Source organism: Spermophilus citellus (genome assembly GCF_964194105.1).
Source record: "Spermophilus citellus genome assembly, chromosome: 16".
Lineage (NCBI taxonomy): Eukaryota > Metazoa > Chordata > Mammalia > Rodentia > Sciuridae > Spermophilus > Spermophilus citellus.
The window spans coordinates 34,865,359-34,883,980 of NC_138196.1; the positions used below are offsets into that span (position 1 = coordinate 34,865,359).

At 33.6% G+C, this 18,622-nt stretch overlaps 1 protein-coding gene across 1 annotated transcript in view; it reads left to right on the forward strand.

The window, feature by feature from the left end:
- The window catches only part of ADAM32 (ADAM metallopeptidase domain 32), a gene marked incomplete at both ends in the record, with an annotated part of 184,409 nt that overhangs the window by 158,785 nt on the left and 7,002 nt on the right, over nucleotides 1-18,622 (forward strand). The window contains 5 exons of the mRNA XM_081269654.1: nucleotides 4,995-5,100; nucleotides 6,293-6,470; nucleotides 7,958-8,041; nucleotides 12,186-12,282; nucleotides 13,460-13,616. Coding sequence (XP_081125780.1) covers nucleotides 4,995-5,100; nucleotides 6,293-6,470; nucleotides 7,958-8,041; nucleotides 12,186-12,282; nucleotides 13,460-13,616 — 622 coding nt within the window. The remainder of the gene's footprint in view (nucleotides 1-4,994; nucleotides 5,101-6,292; nucleotides 6,471-7,957; nucleotides 8,042-12,185; nucleotides 12,283-13,459; nucleotides 13,617-18,622) is intronic.

Below are 18,622 nucleotides of genomic sequence, written 5' to 3' on the forward strand. Positions count from 1 at the left end.
ATCTTTATCTGACATTCCTTCTGCTGCAGATGTTACCTCTTCTAATGTTGACTTGTCCTGTATTGTTTTGGTCCTTTCTTTCCTTGTCTTTTCATACTGCTCATGTTCCTTTCCAGCTTTGTGTAACTGTTGTGTTAATGATTTTCCTCTCTATATTTATATTGCTCTTGTATAGTTCCAAAATCTCTCTTTTGTGAAGAAAGACAATGTTAACAGTTCCCAATATCAATAGGACATCCTCTATGCGCAAGTTTTCATTATTAATGCACTTATAGTTAGACTCTATGTCTACAGATGTTGGCTTCAATTATTATTTAAAATATAGTCATTAGTTTCATAAAAGGCATTCCATTTTTGGTGGTGTATAGAGTACTGAGGGTCAGGCAAAGGGTGTTATGTTCAGGGGGAAAGGAGTAAGGGTATGGGGTTAATCTAACTTAGCAACTTTGGAGGAGAGCTCTTATGAATAGACACGGGTAATTTACAGAAGAATGTATGAATTCAAACTCGTATCTGTATTTAGAAACTTACCCTATGTATAAATAGTAAAAGTTAGGGGGTTTAAGGTGGAATATAGGGAGGAAGAAGGAAAAAAATAACAAGGAAAGAAACAAAAAAGAGTGAAGGAGAAAGAAAATAAGAAGAAAAAAAGGGGGGAGGTGGGGCATATGCAATTCCTCTATATTATATTATTCTGGTGATTCAGTTGTTAAAGTCCTGTTTCATGCAAAGTTCTTGGTTTCACATATGTTGATGTTTTGAGGACCAGAATGGGAAGGGTAAAGGAAAATGGATATGAAGAGAGAGAGAAGAAAAGAAAGCAAAAAAAAAAAAAAAAAGTCTCTCAGAACTCTGTTTTCTTTTCTTCCCGTAGGTGGAGTTGTCTATTCCTGGCTTGAGTCTCTGTGCTCAGGGTGGTGAAGGTAGCCAGTGTGAGAGGACTTAAGCTTCCACCTGGAACCTCCCTACTCTTAGTGTCTGAGATAGAAACCAGGTGCCTGTACAGTTGCTGTTCTTCGTTGATAGCTACACCCCCCAAAAGCTTGTGAGAAAAATTTTGAGTTATCACATCTGGGGGTGGGGAAGTTGGAAACCAGGTATCTAATCAGCTGCAGAACTGCCTTGGTAGCCACGCCCACCAATTGATGGCGAGTAAGGTTTTCCAAGATGGATTCCATCTGTTTCCCCGAGTAGGGTGTTTGGTAAGGTGAGGGGTGCTGGGGTGACCTTGTGCTTTGTCCAGAGCTCGGCCTGGTGACTCGCAAACAAATCTTCTGTGTTCTGCGTCAAGCACCGTGCAGCTCCAACTCTCATCTGTGCCCAAGAATAGAATTTAGAATTTCAAAATATGAATATAGTGAGGATGCAGAAGAGATATGGTAAGTCATGATTAGAAAGGTAGAGGAGAAAAGATAGGTAAAACAAAGTAAAGGGAGAGACAAAGATAGAAGAGGAGAATTTGGTGTTAAGTGGACAAAGGAGAGAAAGAAAAACACAGCAAACAAACAAAAGTAGAACAAAACCAAAATAAACCAACCCAAACCTGCAAACTTCAAAAACAAGGCAAGGAAAAATAACTGTCATTTAAAAAAAATGCTATGAAGGAGAAAATAGAAATGTATGTAAATATATAAATATCCAGAACCAAACAGCACAGGAAGAACACACACACACACACACACACACACACACGCACGAAAAAGGGAAAGAAACAAAATGAAAGAAAAAAAGGAAAAATTATTCCATTTTATTTTACTTTTTAGCTCATTTTAGTTATACATAATCTTAGGGGTTCATTGTGACATAATTATATAAGAATGGAATATAATTAACTCTAGTATAGTCCCCAGTACTTCTCCTTTTCCTCCCTTTTTGTCTTCTCTGTTCCCTTTCCTTTACTGATTTTTCTTGTATTTATTTATTATTATTATTTTAAAATTGGTGCCTTGGATATACATGAAGGTGAGAGTCACTGTGGTATATTCATATGTGTATATAGGAAAGTTTGGTGAAACTTATTACACTGTTCTTCCCCATTTCCATCCCACCTCTCTCTCCCTTAATCCCTTTCCTCTATTTCCTGATCTCTGTTCAGGTCTATGGTAAAAAGATTCTTAATGAAACATGAAGAATCGTCTCCACTGAAATGTTCAAAACAGTTGATGAGAATGGAAAGTCACTGTCTATGCCCAACTGTCCTTCTTTCTATTTCTTCTTGGGCTATGTACAGAGAGAGAGAGAGAGAGAGAGAGAGAGAGAGAGAGAGAGAGAGAAAGAGAGAGAGAAAGAGAATGATAGAGGGGGAGGGGCTGGAAGAGGAGGGGGACAGTTTGTCTTCTAAGACTGGGGATTGTTGACTCCTTCTTCTTTTCTGTTGCTCCCTGAGCTGCCAGTTGGAATGGTCTAAAAGTGAAGCTGATTGAAATAGCTCTCAGCTTTCCTTGTCACCAGTAAAAGGTAGGATGGAATAAGAAGTACTGTCAGTTGGAGTTTTGTCTTCACAGAACAGATTGATGCACTCCTGGGTGGGACTGTTTCAGAGTTCTATGAGGGAAATTCTGTCATCTGGGTTTTAGATAGGTATAATCAGGCCTTAGTGGATCTGTTGGGTGGTATCAACACTTTCCTAGTGCCAGGCAGATGCTGATCTCTGCTAAGAGTCTTGAGCTCAGGAGCCTCCCAGGAATTTTACTCAAGGGGCAGAGGAGTCAATCTTCCACACATTCTGTTGCCCATGAATACAGCCTTCCTAGGCTTAGTCTCAAAGTGTATTCATACTCACCTGTTCAGTTTCCTGAGTGTCTTCAGTTGATTATGTGAGATGCCAGACTCGAAGGAGAGTAAGTCAATCTAATTTACAGTTATTATTATTATTATTATTTTTTTTTCTCCTGGCAATTGCTGACTCCATCATTTCTCATTTTATGAGAATTAGTGTTGTAGCTGTCATAGTAGGCACCAGGCATTTATTTTAATGCTATATATTGATGGCATTGGTTGTTGCTATGATTTGTTTCCCCTTCATTGTTTCTGACTTGAATCACCCTTGGTACAATCTTCTTTGTGCCTGTTTCACTCACATTCTACTAGGTACACCCTAGGTCACATGTTAGGCACTTGCTTGAACAGTTCATCAATGTTTGCCATGATCTTTTGGGCTCCTAAAGCATCAAGCTGCAGCATGGCCTCCTCCAGATGGCTCCACCTCACCTCTCCACTAGCCAGTTGAGAAATACAGAGCACTTTTCAAATGCCAGTTCGTTGTGCAATCTTTGGACCAGCTAAGTTCAGGCTGCTTTTCTGATCTATAGGTTTTTTTCATGAGCAATCTGTCCATTGTGTTTTTCTTTCTGTGTTATCCCTCCCCTCTGTGGTGAATCAGTGCTACTGCCGCATCCATAACTGACTTGGCTCCAATGTACTACTTGTTCTTTGTTGATTGTAGCCATATTTCTTTGTCTCTGAGACTCTGTCCAATATTGAATTTTAGTGAAATCCCTTTTTTACCCACCTTGCTGAACAGCAGTATTCTCACTGCTTGAATCCCAAGCCACAGAACAAATAGAAATCTAAGTGAAAGTATTTTGAAGGTGTAATTAATGTCCATAATCAATTAACTTTATACTGTATAGGTCTGGATGTATGATGTGATCCCTTAATAGATGGTAGATTTCAGAGAGATACTCCTGCTTATTTAGAAGGAAGTAATGACTAGGATGTGAGAGGAGTTTCAAAGAATCAGAAGCAATCAGTGACAACTAGTAAGAAAATAGGGGCCTTAGACTTGCAACTGCAGGATTCTAAATTCTACCAACAACCAGTAAGCTCATAAGGGAACTTCAAGCTCAGATGACACTGCATTCCAAGCATATACCTTGATTTCAATCTAATGAGAACATGCACAGACCTTATACTTTGTGGATTTTTGATCCACAGAAACTGCCTGATAATAAGTGGGTATTAGACTCAATGGAATATTACTCAGAATTAAAAGAGAATACCATCATGGCATTTGCAGGTAATGGATGGAGTTGGAAAATATAATGCTAAGTGAAATAAGCCAATCCCAAAACAACCAAATGCTAAATTTCTTCTCTGATATAAGGATGGTAATTCTTAATGGGGATGTGGGGGTCATGGGAGGAATAGACAAACTTTAGATAGAAGAAGAAGGAGGGTAAGGGAGGGGGCATGGGGGTAAGAAAGATGGTGGAATGAGATGGACATCATTATCCTAGTTACATGTATGAAGACATGAATGGTGTGACTCCACATTGTGTTCAACCAGAGACATGAAAAATTGTGCTCTATTTATGTAATATGAATTGAAATGCATTCTGCTGTCATATATAACTAATTAGAATGAATAAAATAAATGAGTATTAGAGATGAGGATGTAGCTCAGTAGTAAATTGCTTGCCTAACATATACAAGGCCTGGGATTCATTTCCTGGTACCACAATAAGCAAAGTAAATGGATATTTTTTTAACCTGCTAGGTCTTTGATTTTTTTTAATGCAGGAATAAAAAATCCAACAAAATCATGAAGGAAAAATAGGTTAATATATAGGCTGGTATTTTGGTATCTTCAGTTTAGACTACTTGAAAATACAGTAAAGTTATTTCTAATTGAATAAACCTCATTTATTTATTATGAACCTGACTCTTTATTACTTCTCCCTAATAATGCAGAAAAAGTATAGTTTTTTTTGGTATTATCTCTCTATTGTCTTTTTCTCAAAAAACTCTTGGTAACTCTTTCTTCCCCTATATAATGTTTTGTGATATAAATGAATAAATGAATCAAAAGGAGTAGTAACCATAAACATTGCTTTTCACTGTACTCCTTTCTCTTTCCCTGAAACCTCACTAGGAAAACTTGTGAACTAGATAATAATGGAGGAAAAAACCCAAAGAAAATATATTCTATATGAGGACATGAAGGAAGTGAAAAACAAATATGTTTCAAACCAAATATATTTCTCACTTGATAGGTTCAAAAAATGCTCCATTTGCGTGTTATGAAGAAATACAAGGTCAAACAGATAGGTTTGGGAACTGTGGTCTTGAAAAACAAAAGTTTAAGTTCTGTGGATGGAGGTATGCTGTACAAATATTAATGACATTTTATGTTCTATAAGTTTCCTTTTTTGTTTTTATTTCTCCTCAACCTCATATCTGCAGGCCTGATATCATTCTTGTTTGACAGGCTAAAATTTCATGTAATTTTTAAACATTATATGTGGATGATCACTAAGCTCCTAAATATAATATAAAATTAAAATCAAAATTAATTATACTCATTTGTACCTTTCCTCTTCAGACTTACTCATCTTTTTTTCATAAAAATAGCATCCCCATTCACTTGTTTGCTTTCCCAAAATGAAGACTGCTAAATTAAGTTCAGTTTCTCCTGATTCTGAAGATTTAGCTCTTTGATGTTTTAGTCATGAGTTTTTTAACAAAATATTTATTAGTTGCATACTATGTGCCAGATACTGCACATAGTTGTAGTAGGTAGCAAAGATACTCCTACAGACATAGAATTTGTAAATTAGTAAACATTAGTTTTATGTTTCCTTGATTTGCTTATGCTGTTACTTTTGTTTAGAAATAACTTATTCATCCCAGATGGCATATTTCTTATGAATTTTTCCATAACTGCTAAGTGAGAATGATTCTTATATTATATTTCTATATGCATTTGTTTTATTTGGAGAAGTTTTAATGATATTTGTATCACATTTGATATCAGAATAAGAGGTTCTTAAACGTAGAGGTGGGGCTGGGGATGTGGCTCAAGCGGTAGCGGGCTCGCCTGGCATGCGTGCGGCCTGGGTTCGATACTCAGCACCACATACCAACAAAGATGTTGTGTCCACCGAAAACTAGAAAATGAATATTAAAAAATTCTCTCTCTCTCTCTCTCTCTCTCTCTCTCTCTCTCTCTCTCTCTCTCCTCTCTCTTTCTCTTTAAAAAAAAAAAGTAGAGGTAACAAAGTTACTCACCACTCTATCCCTCTACACAGGGATAGAAAATGTTGCAGTAAATTGATTGTTTGACAGTAAATGCACATTAGACACAGTGAATTAACTACCATTAGGGTCACTGATAGATAAGTTCGGATCAATGGATTTATACTTTTTTAACTTTTTTTTTTTAATACCAGCCCATTAGATTTTCTTTAAGCACATTGCCATAGCCATTTTTTTTGATTAAAGAAAGCCAATCCAAAGAATTTCTAATTAATGGCTAATGCCTAATAAGCATATCATTTTACTATGTTTGCAGGAATCTCATATGTGGAAGATTAATTTGTACTTATCCTTTTCACACTCCTTACCATCGAGACAATGCTTCTGTGATTTATGCTTTTGTACGACAGAGTGTATGTATATCTGTGGACACTGGTGATACAGCAAAAGACCCATTTGAAGTCAGAAATGGTGCTCATTGTGATACTGAGAGGGTAAATGATTTAACATAGTTTTTAAAACTACATAGTCTTATTTATTACTTTAATCAATATTTTATTGAGTTTTAAGTTTTCATTTGCTAATTAGTGCTAAGTAAACTAATTATTTGGAGAAGAAAAACAAAAAGGAGTTGTTATATATACCTTCATTGCCAAGGACTAGAGAGAAGTCTCAATACATTAAATGTTCAAAACAAATTTCTGGCTTTGGAAGAGGTTTTGTGAAGGTATTTCTTTGTAGGGAGTTGTACTGTGATTTAATGTTTAAAAGGTAATAATTTTCACAAGTATTATCTCATTTTCACTCTGGAAACAAACTTAAATGCTACTTATGTTTTCTAAAATAACTTTGCTCTTTTTTTTGTTTTTTAAGAAAAAAGTATTATGTTTAGGTAAGAAAACTACAACTTAGTGAAGTTGAGATTTCTACAAGTAATTGAGTTAAGAATATATCTTTATTCCTCTGGTTATTATATTCTAATATAATTAACTATGGATTTTTATTACATTCCATGAGAATAATATATTTTAATTAAAATATCTATTATGTTATTAAATATTTAGGATTTTATAATAATAGTTTATATATTATGAAAACTATACACATACCATAGTTATATTAAATTTATTTTCTTTCCATGAAAAATTTTGATACATGTAATAAGTACGAGGTTTTTTTTTTTTTTAATTTGTGTACTCACAAAGAGTTTTGTTAGATTTCATGGAATTTTAATGAGATATGTTTTCTCTGATTATGGTAATTTTGTTATGACCAATTTTGTTTAATTAAAATCTCCTATTTTTGCCTTGAATCATTTTTAAAATATATATGTATATTTTTAGTTATAAGTGGACACAATACCTTTATTTTATTTATTTATTTTTATGTGGTGCTGAGGATCCAACCCAGTGCCTCACATGGGCTAGGCAAGTGCTCTACCACTAAGCTACAACTCCAGCTCTGCCTTGAATCATTAAAAAAATTATTTATTTAAAATAATCCGTTTTATATTTTAGTGCAGGTTAGATTCACAGCAAAATTTAGTGGAGGCAGAGAGTGTTCCCATATTCTTTTTGTACCCTTTCCTCTCTACCCACTACCACACTAGAGCAATATATTTTTTACACTTGATAAGCCTATATTGTCTCATCATTATCTTCCCAAATCCATAGACTGCATTGAAGTTACCTGGAAAATCCTCAAATACTTCAAATACTTGGTGATTAATCAGTGCAGTTCTAAGTATTACATAGATCAAAGAAGAATTCTCGAGAGAAATTTTAAAATAATTAAAATACTTAATACTAAATGAAAATGAAAATACAACTTATCAAAATTTGAGGAATGCTGCAAAAGTAGTGTTTAGGGGGAAATTTATAGCAAAATTCAGATTTTCTTATGTAATTAATTTTAATGCTATGATGGCTGGGCCCCTCCCTCAGAATTGGAAATCTCTTTGTATGTGGGTTTTTTTTTTTAGATTTGTGTAAACCGTGTATGCGTGGAATCAAGAATGATTAAGGAAAGTGCAAAGACTTGTGCACAACGGTGCTCTGGACATGGAGTAAGTAATAAGTAAGCTCATGTTTCCTTGAATCACATCTCTCTTGGAAGCTTTTCAATGTCACTCATTAATTTATGTTTATCAGGTTCTGCAGGCCCTTGTGTATCTAGATTCATTTTGGAGCTAAATTGAGTAAACCCAGCAGCTATAATTAGTGTTAGAAAACACTTTGATTTGAATTGAATTGCTGATGACCTAAAAAGTATATTATTATAGTTGTGTACTTTTCAAAAGATGTTAAATATTTCAGTAAATACACAAACTTGTTCACAAAAGGAAGATAATTCCTGTGTCTTGTGAATATAAGTGGTCATGGGAAATTTGATTTTATTTCCTTTAAAAAATATGCTTGCTTTTGTAGAGCTTTAGTTTCATAGCAAAATTTAGTAGAAAGTGCAGAGATTTTTTGCATAGACCCTCTTGACTCCTTTTGTATACAACCTATCACAATTTCAACATCACAAACCACTGTGTAACATTTGTACAATTGATTATGTACACTGATACATAATTATTACCAAGAGTTCATAGGTTACATTAGAGTTGACTCTCAGTGTTATATTATCTTTGAGTTTTTGATTAATATATAATTACATGTGTCCACTCGTATGATCAGAGTACTTTTACTCCCCTAAAAGCTTCTGAGCTCCATATATTCAATCTTCTCTTTCCTCTAACCCCAGACAACCACCGATCTTTTTACTCTCTCTGTTATTTTTTTTTTGAGTATCAAGTTATTGGAATCATAAATTATGTATGCTTTTCAGAATGATTCTTTCACTTAGTGATATGCATTTGATATGCATTCTCCACTTTTTTCTTTTTTTAGTAACATAAAAAATGAATTAATTTTAAGAGTAGTTCCAGGTTACATCAAAATTGGATTAAGATACAGGTAGTTCCCATATAGTTCCTCCCTCAAACATGCCTAGCTCTCTTCATTTTCAGCATGCCTCATCAGAGTTACACAATTCTTATAATGGTTGAACCTACATGGATACACCGTCATCACCCAAAGTCCGTAGTGTATATTAGGGTTCACTTTTTATTTTGTATGTCTTATGGGTTTTGACAAGTGCATAATGACACTTGTTTCTACCATTATATCATACAGAGTATTTTTACTACCTTAGAAGTCCTCTGAGTTTTCTCTTAATCCTTCCCTCCCACTTAGCTCCTGGAACCCAGGGAATTTTTTTCTCCATAGCTTTTCCGTAATATCATATTCCTGGAGTCGTACATTATGTAGACTTTTTAGATTGACTTATTTAGTAATATGCATTTAAGATTCCTCTATATATTTTCATGCCTTGATAGCTCATTTCTTTTTAATGTGAAATAATGTTATTTAATGTGAAATAATGTTACATCGTCTTGATATACTGCAATTATTTATTCATTTTCCTGCTGAAAAACATTCTGGTTGCTTCTAAGTTTTAGCAATTATGAATAAAGCTGTTATAACCATTCTTGGTTTTTGCATGAAGAATATACATTTTCAACTCCTTTGTATAAAGGATTGCAACCAGAGAATCCTATGGTGGGAAGATGCTTGATATTGGAAGAAGCTCTCAAAAGGTTTTCCAACACAGCTGCATCATTTCATATTGCCCCACAACCTAGCCAGTATTTGATGTCAATGTTTTATAATTGGTCATTCTAGGGGTGTGCAATGATACCCTATTCCTATTTGAATTTACATTTCACTGATGGCATGTGGTGTAGATCATCTTTTCATATAATTATTTGGCATCTGGATATCTTTTTTTTGTGAGGCATCTGGTAATAAGGATATGGAAATTCTAATTTTTTATTCAATCTGTAAATACTATAAGCATTATTGAAATATCACCTCTACTCTATGAATATATATAATTGTTATATGTAAAAAGAAAAAAATTATAAAAGGGCTTCTATTGACAAAATATGAGGCAATTTGGGCATTGTTATAAATAATTATATTAATAGGTTTTTGCTCATTGAATAAAGTAAAATAAATATGATATTGTTTTAATAAATAAGTAAAAATTTAATAAGTAAATGTGTTACATGGTATTTACAGTAATATCATTTACTATTATTGATTATTGTTAATGACAATAACTGCATAAATGAATGGGAAGGAAGGAAAAATTTTCCTTACATTATAAGCAATATAGAAAGAATGAGGGGGTTAAAGAATTATCAGTGGATTCTAAAACTAGTGGGTGGAAATTTTATAAGGAGTGATATATTTCCATAATCTTAAATTATTTCCTTATGTGTTAGTCAGCTTTTCATTGCTGTGACCCAAGTACCTGACAACAACAATTTAGAGAAGGAAAAGTTGGGCTTCATAACTTCAAAGATTCAGTCCAAGATCAGCCAACTCTATTCTTCTGGACCTGACCTAAGGCAGAACGTCTTGATGGAAGGGTGGTGGAGGAGAAAAGCTGCTCAATTTATGACAGCCAGAAAGCAGAGAGGGAGAAAAGGGGCGGGGGGACAGGATTGAATGTGTGTGCAGGAGAGAGTCAGAGAGACAGAGAAAGTTCATGCATGAAGGTATAGCCCCAAGGGCAAAATAACCTCATAATTTGAAGAAACTATTGAGTGGAAATTGTAGGCAGCCATGCCCCATCAGCCTATAGTTACCACACAATTGTTTATTCAAATGATAAATCTGTCAAATGGATTAATGTTCTGATGACATTTTATTATTATTGCCCCAAAGCCCCACCTCTGAATCTTCCAAAACATGAGCTTTTTAAGGTTAACTAAGTGACATGAGTGAGGGGGGAATACTGGAACAAACTGACATTGGAGGAACATCAGTTTTGTAAAGAGTTTCAGGGGAAAAAGATTCATGTTCTTAGCTGTAATATTTAGCTTCAATGTAAGACACCCCGAATTGAGAGATGTTTTATATTCTTTTGAGAGGTAGCATAGTATAATGCTCAAGACTTTCTTAGTTTAAATGCTGGCTCTCTCCATTAGTAGCAGTTTGACTTTTGGAAAGCTAAATATGTATGTCTCAGTTTCTTCATTTGTAAAGTGGGAATGATAATAGTTCTTTTATGCTTTTAGATCTGAAATGTGTCCCCAGAAACTCATGTATTAGGAAATGTAGCAAGTTCAGAGGTGAAAGGTGGAACAATGAGGGCTCTGACTTCCTCAGTGCACTAATTCTTGTGATGGATTAATAATTGGATTGCACTTAGTGGAAGGTAGTGAAAATGATAAGCAGGTGGAGCATTGCTGAAGGAAGTAGGTCACTGGGGACTTGGCCTTGGCACTGTATCTGCCCCTGACTCTTTTCTATTTCTCTCTGCTGTCAGGGCTGTTATAAGTATTTAATGAGTAAATCCATATAAAGTGCTCAGAATAGAGACTCACAGTTATGTGTTTGCTGTCATCATTAATTAATTAATTAATTTCATTTATTAATTAATTACATTAATTAAATACATTTAATTACATTTCTCAGTTACAGAAAAAAAATCCCTTCCTAAAGTTATACTATATCTAAGCATCTAGAGGCTCAGATTACAAAATGCTTTTAATTAAAAATCAAACAAATGCAGATAAAACAAAATCCTGTCCTGGTTAAGGGTAGTGTTAGGCCAGTAAATATTTAGCATCCAGTCTGGGGAACAGTAAAGTACTTTATGTAGAGGCAAATACCTCAAAGTATCAACATAAATCACTGAATGTGGAAATGGGAATTGAGGCATACAATCAGGTTGGAGCTGATTTTAGCTTTCTCAAGTATATCACTGTAAAGGTAGCATTGCAATTAGAATTTAAGTAGTATGTGTTTTTGAAATTGCACACTAAATTTGCAGATAAATATTTGAAGGTGCTGTATGTTCTTAGTCACTTTATAGTTCTTTTTTGTTTTTTTATTCTCCTTCTCCTCCTGCTCTTCCTCCTCTTGCTCCTCTTCCTCTTTCCTCCTCCTCTTCTTCTTCTTTGGTGTGTATGTTTGAGTCTTTAAGAAACCAAACATTTATTTTGTACAATTATCTCTGTAAATAAATCACTGTAGAAATCAAATTATGTTAGGTAAAGATGCAAAACTAAACATGATGATCTATCTCATAATTTCACTTTCAATGCAAAAATATTTTTTAAAAAACATCCAAATTTTAAATAATGATCCTAGGTGTGCAATTCCCAAGGTGTGTGCAACTGTTCTGATGGTTACCTGCCTCCAGATTGCCAAACAAGTGCCAGAAGTGCTTTTGTGACTGTAAAATCGGGCAAGTACTAGTCTCTTTAGATAAGTTATTTAATAAAAATTTTCAAATTTCTTATCCTCACTAAACTAACATTAGATTTTTATCACTTGAAGCGATACTAACATTTTTAAGGTAATCTGAGTTTTCTCAAAGAATGTGATCCAAATATGCCTTCTTATTCTTTCTCTTTTTTATAATATTAAAATATCATAATTGAATCTGAATATCTTTGAAACTTTTTCCTTACTGATACCATTGACTTTCTCTTTTAGAATATTTTTCAGCTGGCCTCTGTATGATTGAGATTTCAACTGTAAACAAATAGTATTTACTATATCTGTTACTATTACTATGTTTATGTTATAGAAGAAATGAAATAGAAGACAAAATTTTATTCCAAAGGAGTTTGTAGTTTAAATGAGAACAATCTGTAAATGACAGCTTAAGAGTTTACAGAAGGGACACCAGCACAAATTTCAGTTTATTCTTTCTTTTAGTTCCTGTCATTCATGCGTCCACTGAGTTAGCAAATACTTATCGAACTCTTAATATATACCAGATGTTGATCTAGGCACTGGGGATGTTTAACGAGCAAAGAAATCCCTCACGTGGTGCTGAGACTATGCTCAGTGCTTACAAGTGTCAGAATTAGGGTTATGAATTGAAGTCTCCTAATTTTTATGCTAGCACCCTTTATTAGCACCACAATGACTTTACATATAAAATTACAGCCCTAATATCAAAAGCCAACAATCTACTAAATAAAAACTGAATATATACAAATACAGTGAGATCTTTTGATAATCCTGTCCTTAGAAAATATTGAAACGATGCAAATTTGGATAACTTTGTGATTACACCATCTCATTTATTATTGCATCCTTTGACCCACAATTAGATTTTGTTGTAGCTTCTGTACCATGTTGAAAACTCTGGAACCTTTTGGGAGTTTAGTTTACATTTTTAGAAAAAAAGATTTTATATAATATATATATACATATATATATATGTATATATATAGTATTATGTATATATTTGTAAGATACTATGTATATATATGTATATCTTTAAATATTATGATTCTATAATTGTTTTTTCATGCTCCTTGAGTAACAAAAATTCAGAATATTTTAATAAATTTGTTGCAACCTGAAAGTAAAATTGGATAGCCTAATTTTTAATCTACTTTTGTTTTTAGGTTCAGCCATGGAGAAAGCCTCTGGGAATACTATGAAGAACTGGCTTCTAGGTTTCTACATTGGTTCACCTATTCTCATCATAGTAAGCATAATAGTTGTGGTGTGGAAGAGAGTGAAAAAGTGGTTTTCCACAGAAGAGGAATTCCTAAGTAGCGAGTAAGTTGAATTTGTGTTCTGAAGCTAACCTTTAGTAGCATTTGAATCTAATAATATGTAAGGTAATATGAGCAGCAACAACAATTTGTGTTTCATTAGGATTTTGAGTCAAAATCTCATTTAGTTGTGTAAGGTGTTTGTGAATTTTTCTTTTTAAAGATGCAGAGATTTGGGAGTATATTTAAATAACTTGCCAAAGTCATTGCTCTGCCCTTAACTCCAACCCAGTTAATCCCATCAGGAGATTGATCCACTGATTGAGTTAAGACTCTCATAACCCAATCAATCCAAGTTTTCTACAGGAGCATCACAAGTGTTTCTTAAAAATGTACATTTCTCATGTATCTTTCATCTATTTTTTTTCCAATGACAATATCTTATATTAACATATTGCCTTTTCACAGCCAGAAAATTGGTATTGGTACAATACTATTAATAAAACTAAATACCTTATTGGCTGGTATTTATATGCATTCATTTGTGTCTGCAGAGTGTTATGAAATTTTATCATATGATTTGTTCATCAACACCACAATTATCACCATTCCTTTTTGAAATCCTACTTTTTAAATTCTAGGTTCACTTTCTTTTCTCCACCTGGCTTTATTGAAATATGATTGACAATAAAATTATTTGTATTTAAGAGTATGACATTATGATTGGATATACATTTGCATTGTAAAATTATTACTACAATCAAGATAATTACACATCCATCACCTCATCTATTTACTCCTTTTTCTGTGTTTATGGGGGGAACACTCAAGATCAACTCTCAGTAAGTTTCAAGTATACTATACACCATAATTGTTTTTAAAAGTTAAAAATAGCCACATAACATACCATAAAATTAAGAAACACAAAAAGAAAGAAAATAAACTAATAAAGTTGTATGCTTCTATTTCATTCCTCCACATATTTGAAATTTCTGATGTCCCAGTTTATAAATTTTGATTTTGCCTATCTCTTAAAATATTAATGTAGTTATTAATTTTAAATTTTTCATAGTTTTCATTCCAAAGGTATAAATAGTTTTACATCTTTCATTTATAATTTCACAGCATTCTGAATTTGTCTGTGTGGTTACTCTTACCAGTGTATTTTATATGTGTATCCTTCTTTACTCATTAACATCTTTTTCTTAAAGTTTGAAGAACTTCTCTTAGCATTTTTTTTATGGACAGGTTTAATGGAGAAACATTTTCTAAGGTCTGTCTGGGTATGTCTTTACATCTTCTTCATTTCTAAAGGATAGCTTTGATGGGTACAGTTTTAACCCTCTGGTTCTGTGAAATCTCATTCCATTTTTTCTGCTGGCTTGTGACATTTCTGCTAAGAAGTCTGCTAGCAGGTGAATTGGGACACCTTTATGTGTTGTGTTCTATGTCTTGCTGCCTTTGGAATGTTTCCTCCATCTTTAACCTTTGAAAGATTGATTATAGTGTACCTTGGGGTAGGTTTGGTTGAGAATCAAACTGGTGACTTTTGACTTTCCTGTACTTGATATATAATTTCTTCTGTGTGTGAGTTTTTTCTTATTATTTCTTCAAGTTTTCTTTTATTATTCTTTCAACATTCTCAAGTACCTCTGGAATGCCAAATAGTTAAACATTTGCTCTTAATGATGCCCCAAAGCTTCTGTAGGTTTCCTTATTCATCTTCTTTCTTTTTTTCTTTTCCTACTAAGTATTTTTCATAAAGACTGTTTTTTGAGCACCCTAATTCTTCCTTCTGTTTGATCTACTCTGATATAATGCTTCTATCATATTTTAAATTTTGCTTAGTTTATGTTTTTAGCTTTCTGTTTGATTTTTAAAATTGCTTCCATCTCTTGTTAAGGTTTCTCTGTTAGAGTATTGAATTGTATTAAGATCCTTGAGTTTCCTTAAAATAATAACCCTTTTTTGGTATGTGTTGTCATTTGTCCATTAAATCATTAGATATTTATTGCAGTTTTTTGTAATGTGGCTTTGTGCCTCACTTCCCCCAAAATTTATTTTCTGAATTTGCAGATGCCTCTACTACTCATCACTAGATGGCACCATGAATCCACAGTTGCTGTGATTCTGCTATTTTTGCTGTTTCATCACTAGAGGGTGCCCCAAGTTCAGGTGTGTTCCAAATGCACAGCTGATGTGTTTGGCATTAACTGGATGTATAACTAAACAGGGCATCTTGGTTGTGAATATATTACAGTAAATATGAGAGTATATGTATCTCTTTGAGGCCATCATTTCCTTCGGATGTATACACAGAAGTGGGATTACAGGAGGACATGGTAGTCTTATGTCTAATCTTCTGATCAACCTGTGGTTTTCCATAGCAGCTGCACCAATTTACATTCTCACCAATAGCCCACATGTGTTCCATTTTCTCTATGTTCTTGCCAACAATCGTGTTCTCTTTCTGATTTTTTTCTCTCTCCTCTCTTTTTCTGATAGTAGTCATCCTAAAAGATGTGAGGTGGTATCTCATTAAGCTTTGATTTTCATTTCCAAAATTTTTACTGTTATTAAGCACCATTTAATATATCTGTTGGCCATTTGTATATTTCTTTAGGGAAGAAGAGTCTATTTAAATACTTTGTTCCTTATATTTTTTGGAATCAGCCCCTCTTCCAATATTTGAACCCTTTCCATATATTACATTTTAATTTGTTGATTGTTGTTTTCTATGCAGATTTTTTTAAAGTTCCACTTTATTTTTGCCTTATTGCCCAGGCTTTTGGTGTCATATCCAACAAATTATTGTGAAGTCAAATGTCAGATAGCTTTTGGTAGTGTGGTCATTTTAACCATATTGGTTATTCTAATCCATGAATACAGACTACCTTCCAGTTTATTTGTCTTCAATTTCTTTCATCAATTGTTTAACTTTTATTGATGTTGTAAATGGAATTGTTTTCTTAAATTTCTTTTTCAGAGAGTTCATTTCATATAGAAATAAAACTGATTTTTGTATGTTGATTTTATATCCAACTTTAATTTGTTTATTATTTCTAACAGTTTTGGAGTCGAGTTTTAGGAACTTTTATATGTAAGATTATGTCATTTACAAACAGACAATTTTCCTTGTTTTCTTTGCAATTTGGATGCTTTTTTTTGCTAATTCATTAGGGTAGTCTTTCTAGTACTATTTTGAATAGCAGTGAAGACAACAATTATTCTTGTTTGCTTCTTGATCATAGAGAAAATTCTGAAAGCTTTGCAATAAGTACGATATAACTGTGGGCTTCTAATATATGGCCATTATGATGTCAAGAACTATCCTTGGTGGATATTTCAGTTATTTATAGTTTTAGCTGAAAAAAAAGAAGCCACATAGAACATTCAGGTATCAGTCTGTACATGGACATGCACTTTCTCTCTGTTGGTTGATACCCAGGAGTAGAATGGCTGGGTAATATGGAAGGTGTATGTTTAACTTCTAAAGAAAGAGCCAACAACATCATTCTAAATGGAGAAAAATTGAAGGCATTGCCTCTAAAAACTGGAACAAGACAGGGATGCTGTCACCACTTCTATTCAAGGTAGTTCTTTTTTTTAATTTTATTTTTTTATTGGTTGTTCACAACATTACAAAGCTCTTGACATATCATATTTCATACATTAGATTGAAGTGGGTTATGAACCCCCAATTTTACCCCAAATGCAGATTGCAGAATCACGTCGGTTACACATCCACAATTTTACATAATGCCTTATTAGTAATTGTTGTATTCTGCTACCTTTCCTATCCCCTACTATTCAAGGTAGTTCTTGAAACACTGGCCAGAGCAATTAGACAGATGAAAGAAATTAAAGGGATAGGTGTAGGAAAAGAAGAACTTAAATTAGCACTATTTTCTGACAATGTGATTCTATACCTAGAATACCCAAAAAAACTCCACCAGAAAACTTCTAGGACTAGTAAATGAATCCAGCAAAGTAGCAGAATATAAAATCAACACCCGTAAATCAAACACATGTCTGTATATCAATGACAAAGCCTCTGAGAAGGAAATGAGGAAAACTACCATATTCACAATAACCTCAAAAAAAAAAAGATATTTGGGAATCAACTTAACAAAAGAGGTGAAAGATCTATACAATGAAAACTACAGAACCCTAAAGAGAGAAATCAAAGACAACCTTAGAAGTTGGAAAGATCTACCTTGCTCTTGGATAGGCAGAATTAATATTATCAAAATGACCATACTACCAGAAGCATTATACAGATTTAATGAAATTCCAATCAAAACCCCAATGGCATTCCTCATAGAATTAGAAAAAAGCAATCATGAAATTCATCTGGAAAAATAAGAGACCCAGAATAACTAAATCAATTCTTAGCAGGAAGAGTGAAGCATGTGGCATCACTGTACCAGACCTTAAACTATACTACAGAGCAATAGTAACAAAAACAGCATGGTATTGGCACCAAAACAGACTGGTATACCAGTGGAACAAAAGAGAGGACACAGAGACTAACCCACAAAATTGAAATTATCTTATATTAGATAAAGATGCCAAAAGCATGCACTGGAGAATAGATAGCACCTTCAACAAATGGTGCTGGGAAAACTGGAAATCCATATGCAACAAAATGAAATTAAACCCCTCTCTCTCACCATATACAAAACTCAACTCAAAATGGATCAAGGACCTAGGAATTAAAACAGAGACTCTGCTTCTAATAAAAGAAAAAGTAGGCCCTAATCTTCATCATGTGGGATTAGGCCCCTACTTCCTTAATAAGATTCCTGTAGTGCAAGAATTAAAACCAAGAATCAATAAATGGAATGGACTCAAACTAAAAATTCTTCTCAGCAAAAGAAACAATCTGTGAGTTGAACAGGGAGCCCATATCCTGGGAACAAATTTTTCACCCTCACACATCAGATAGAGCACTAATCTCTAGGGTATATAAAGAACTCAAAAAGCTAAGCACTGAAAAATCAAATAACCCAATCAACATATGGGCTAAGGACCTGAACAGACACTTCTCAGAAGAGGATATACAATCAA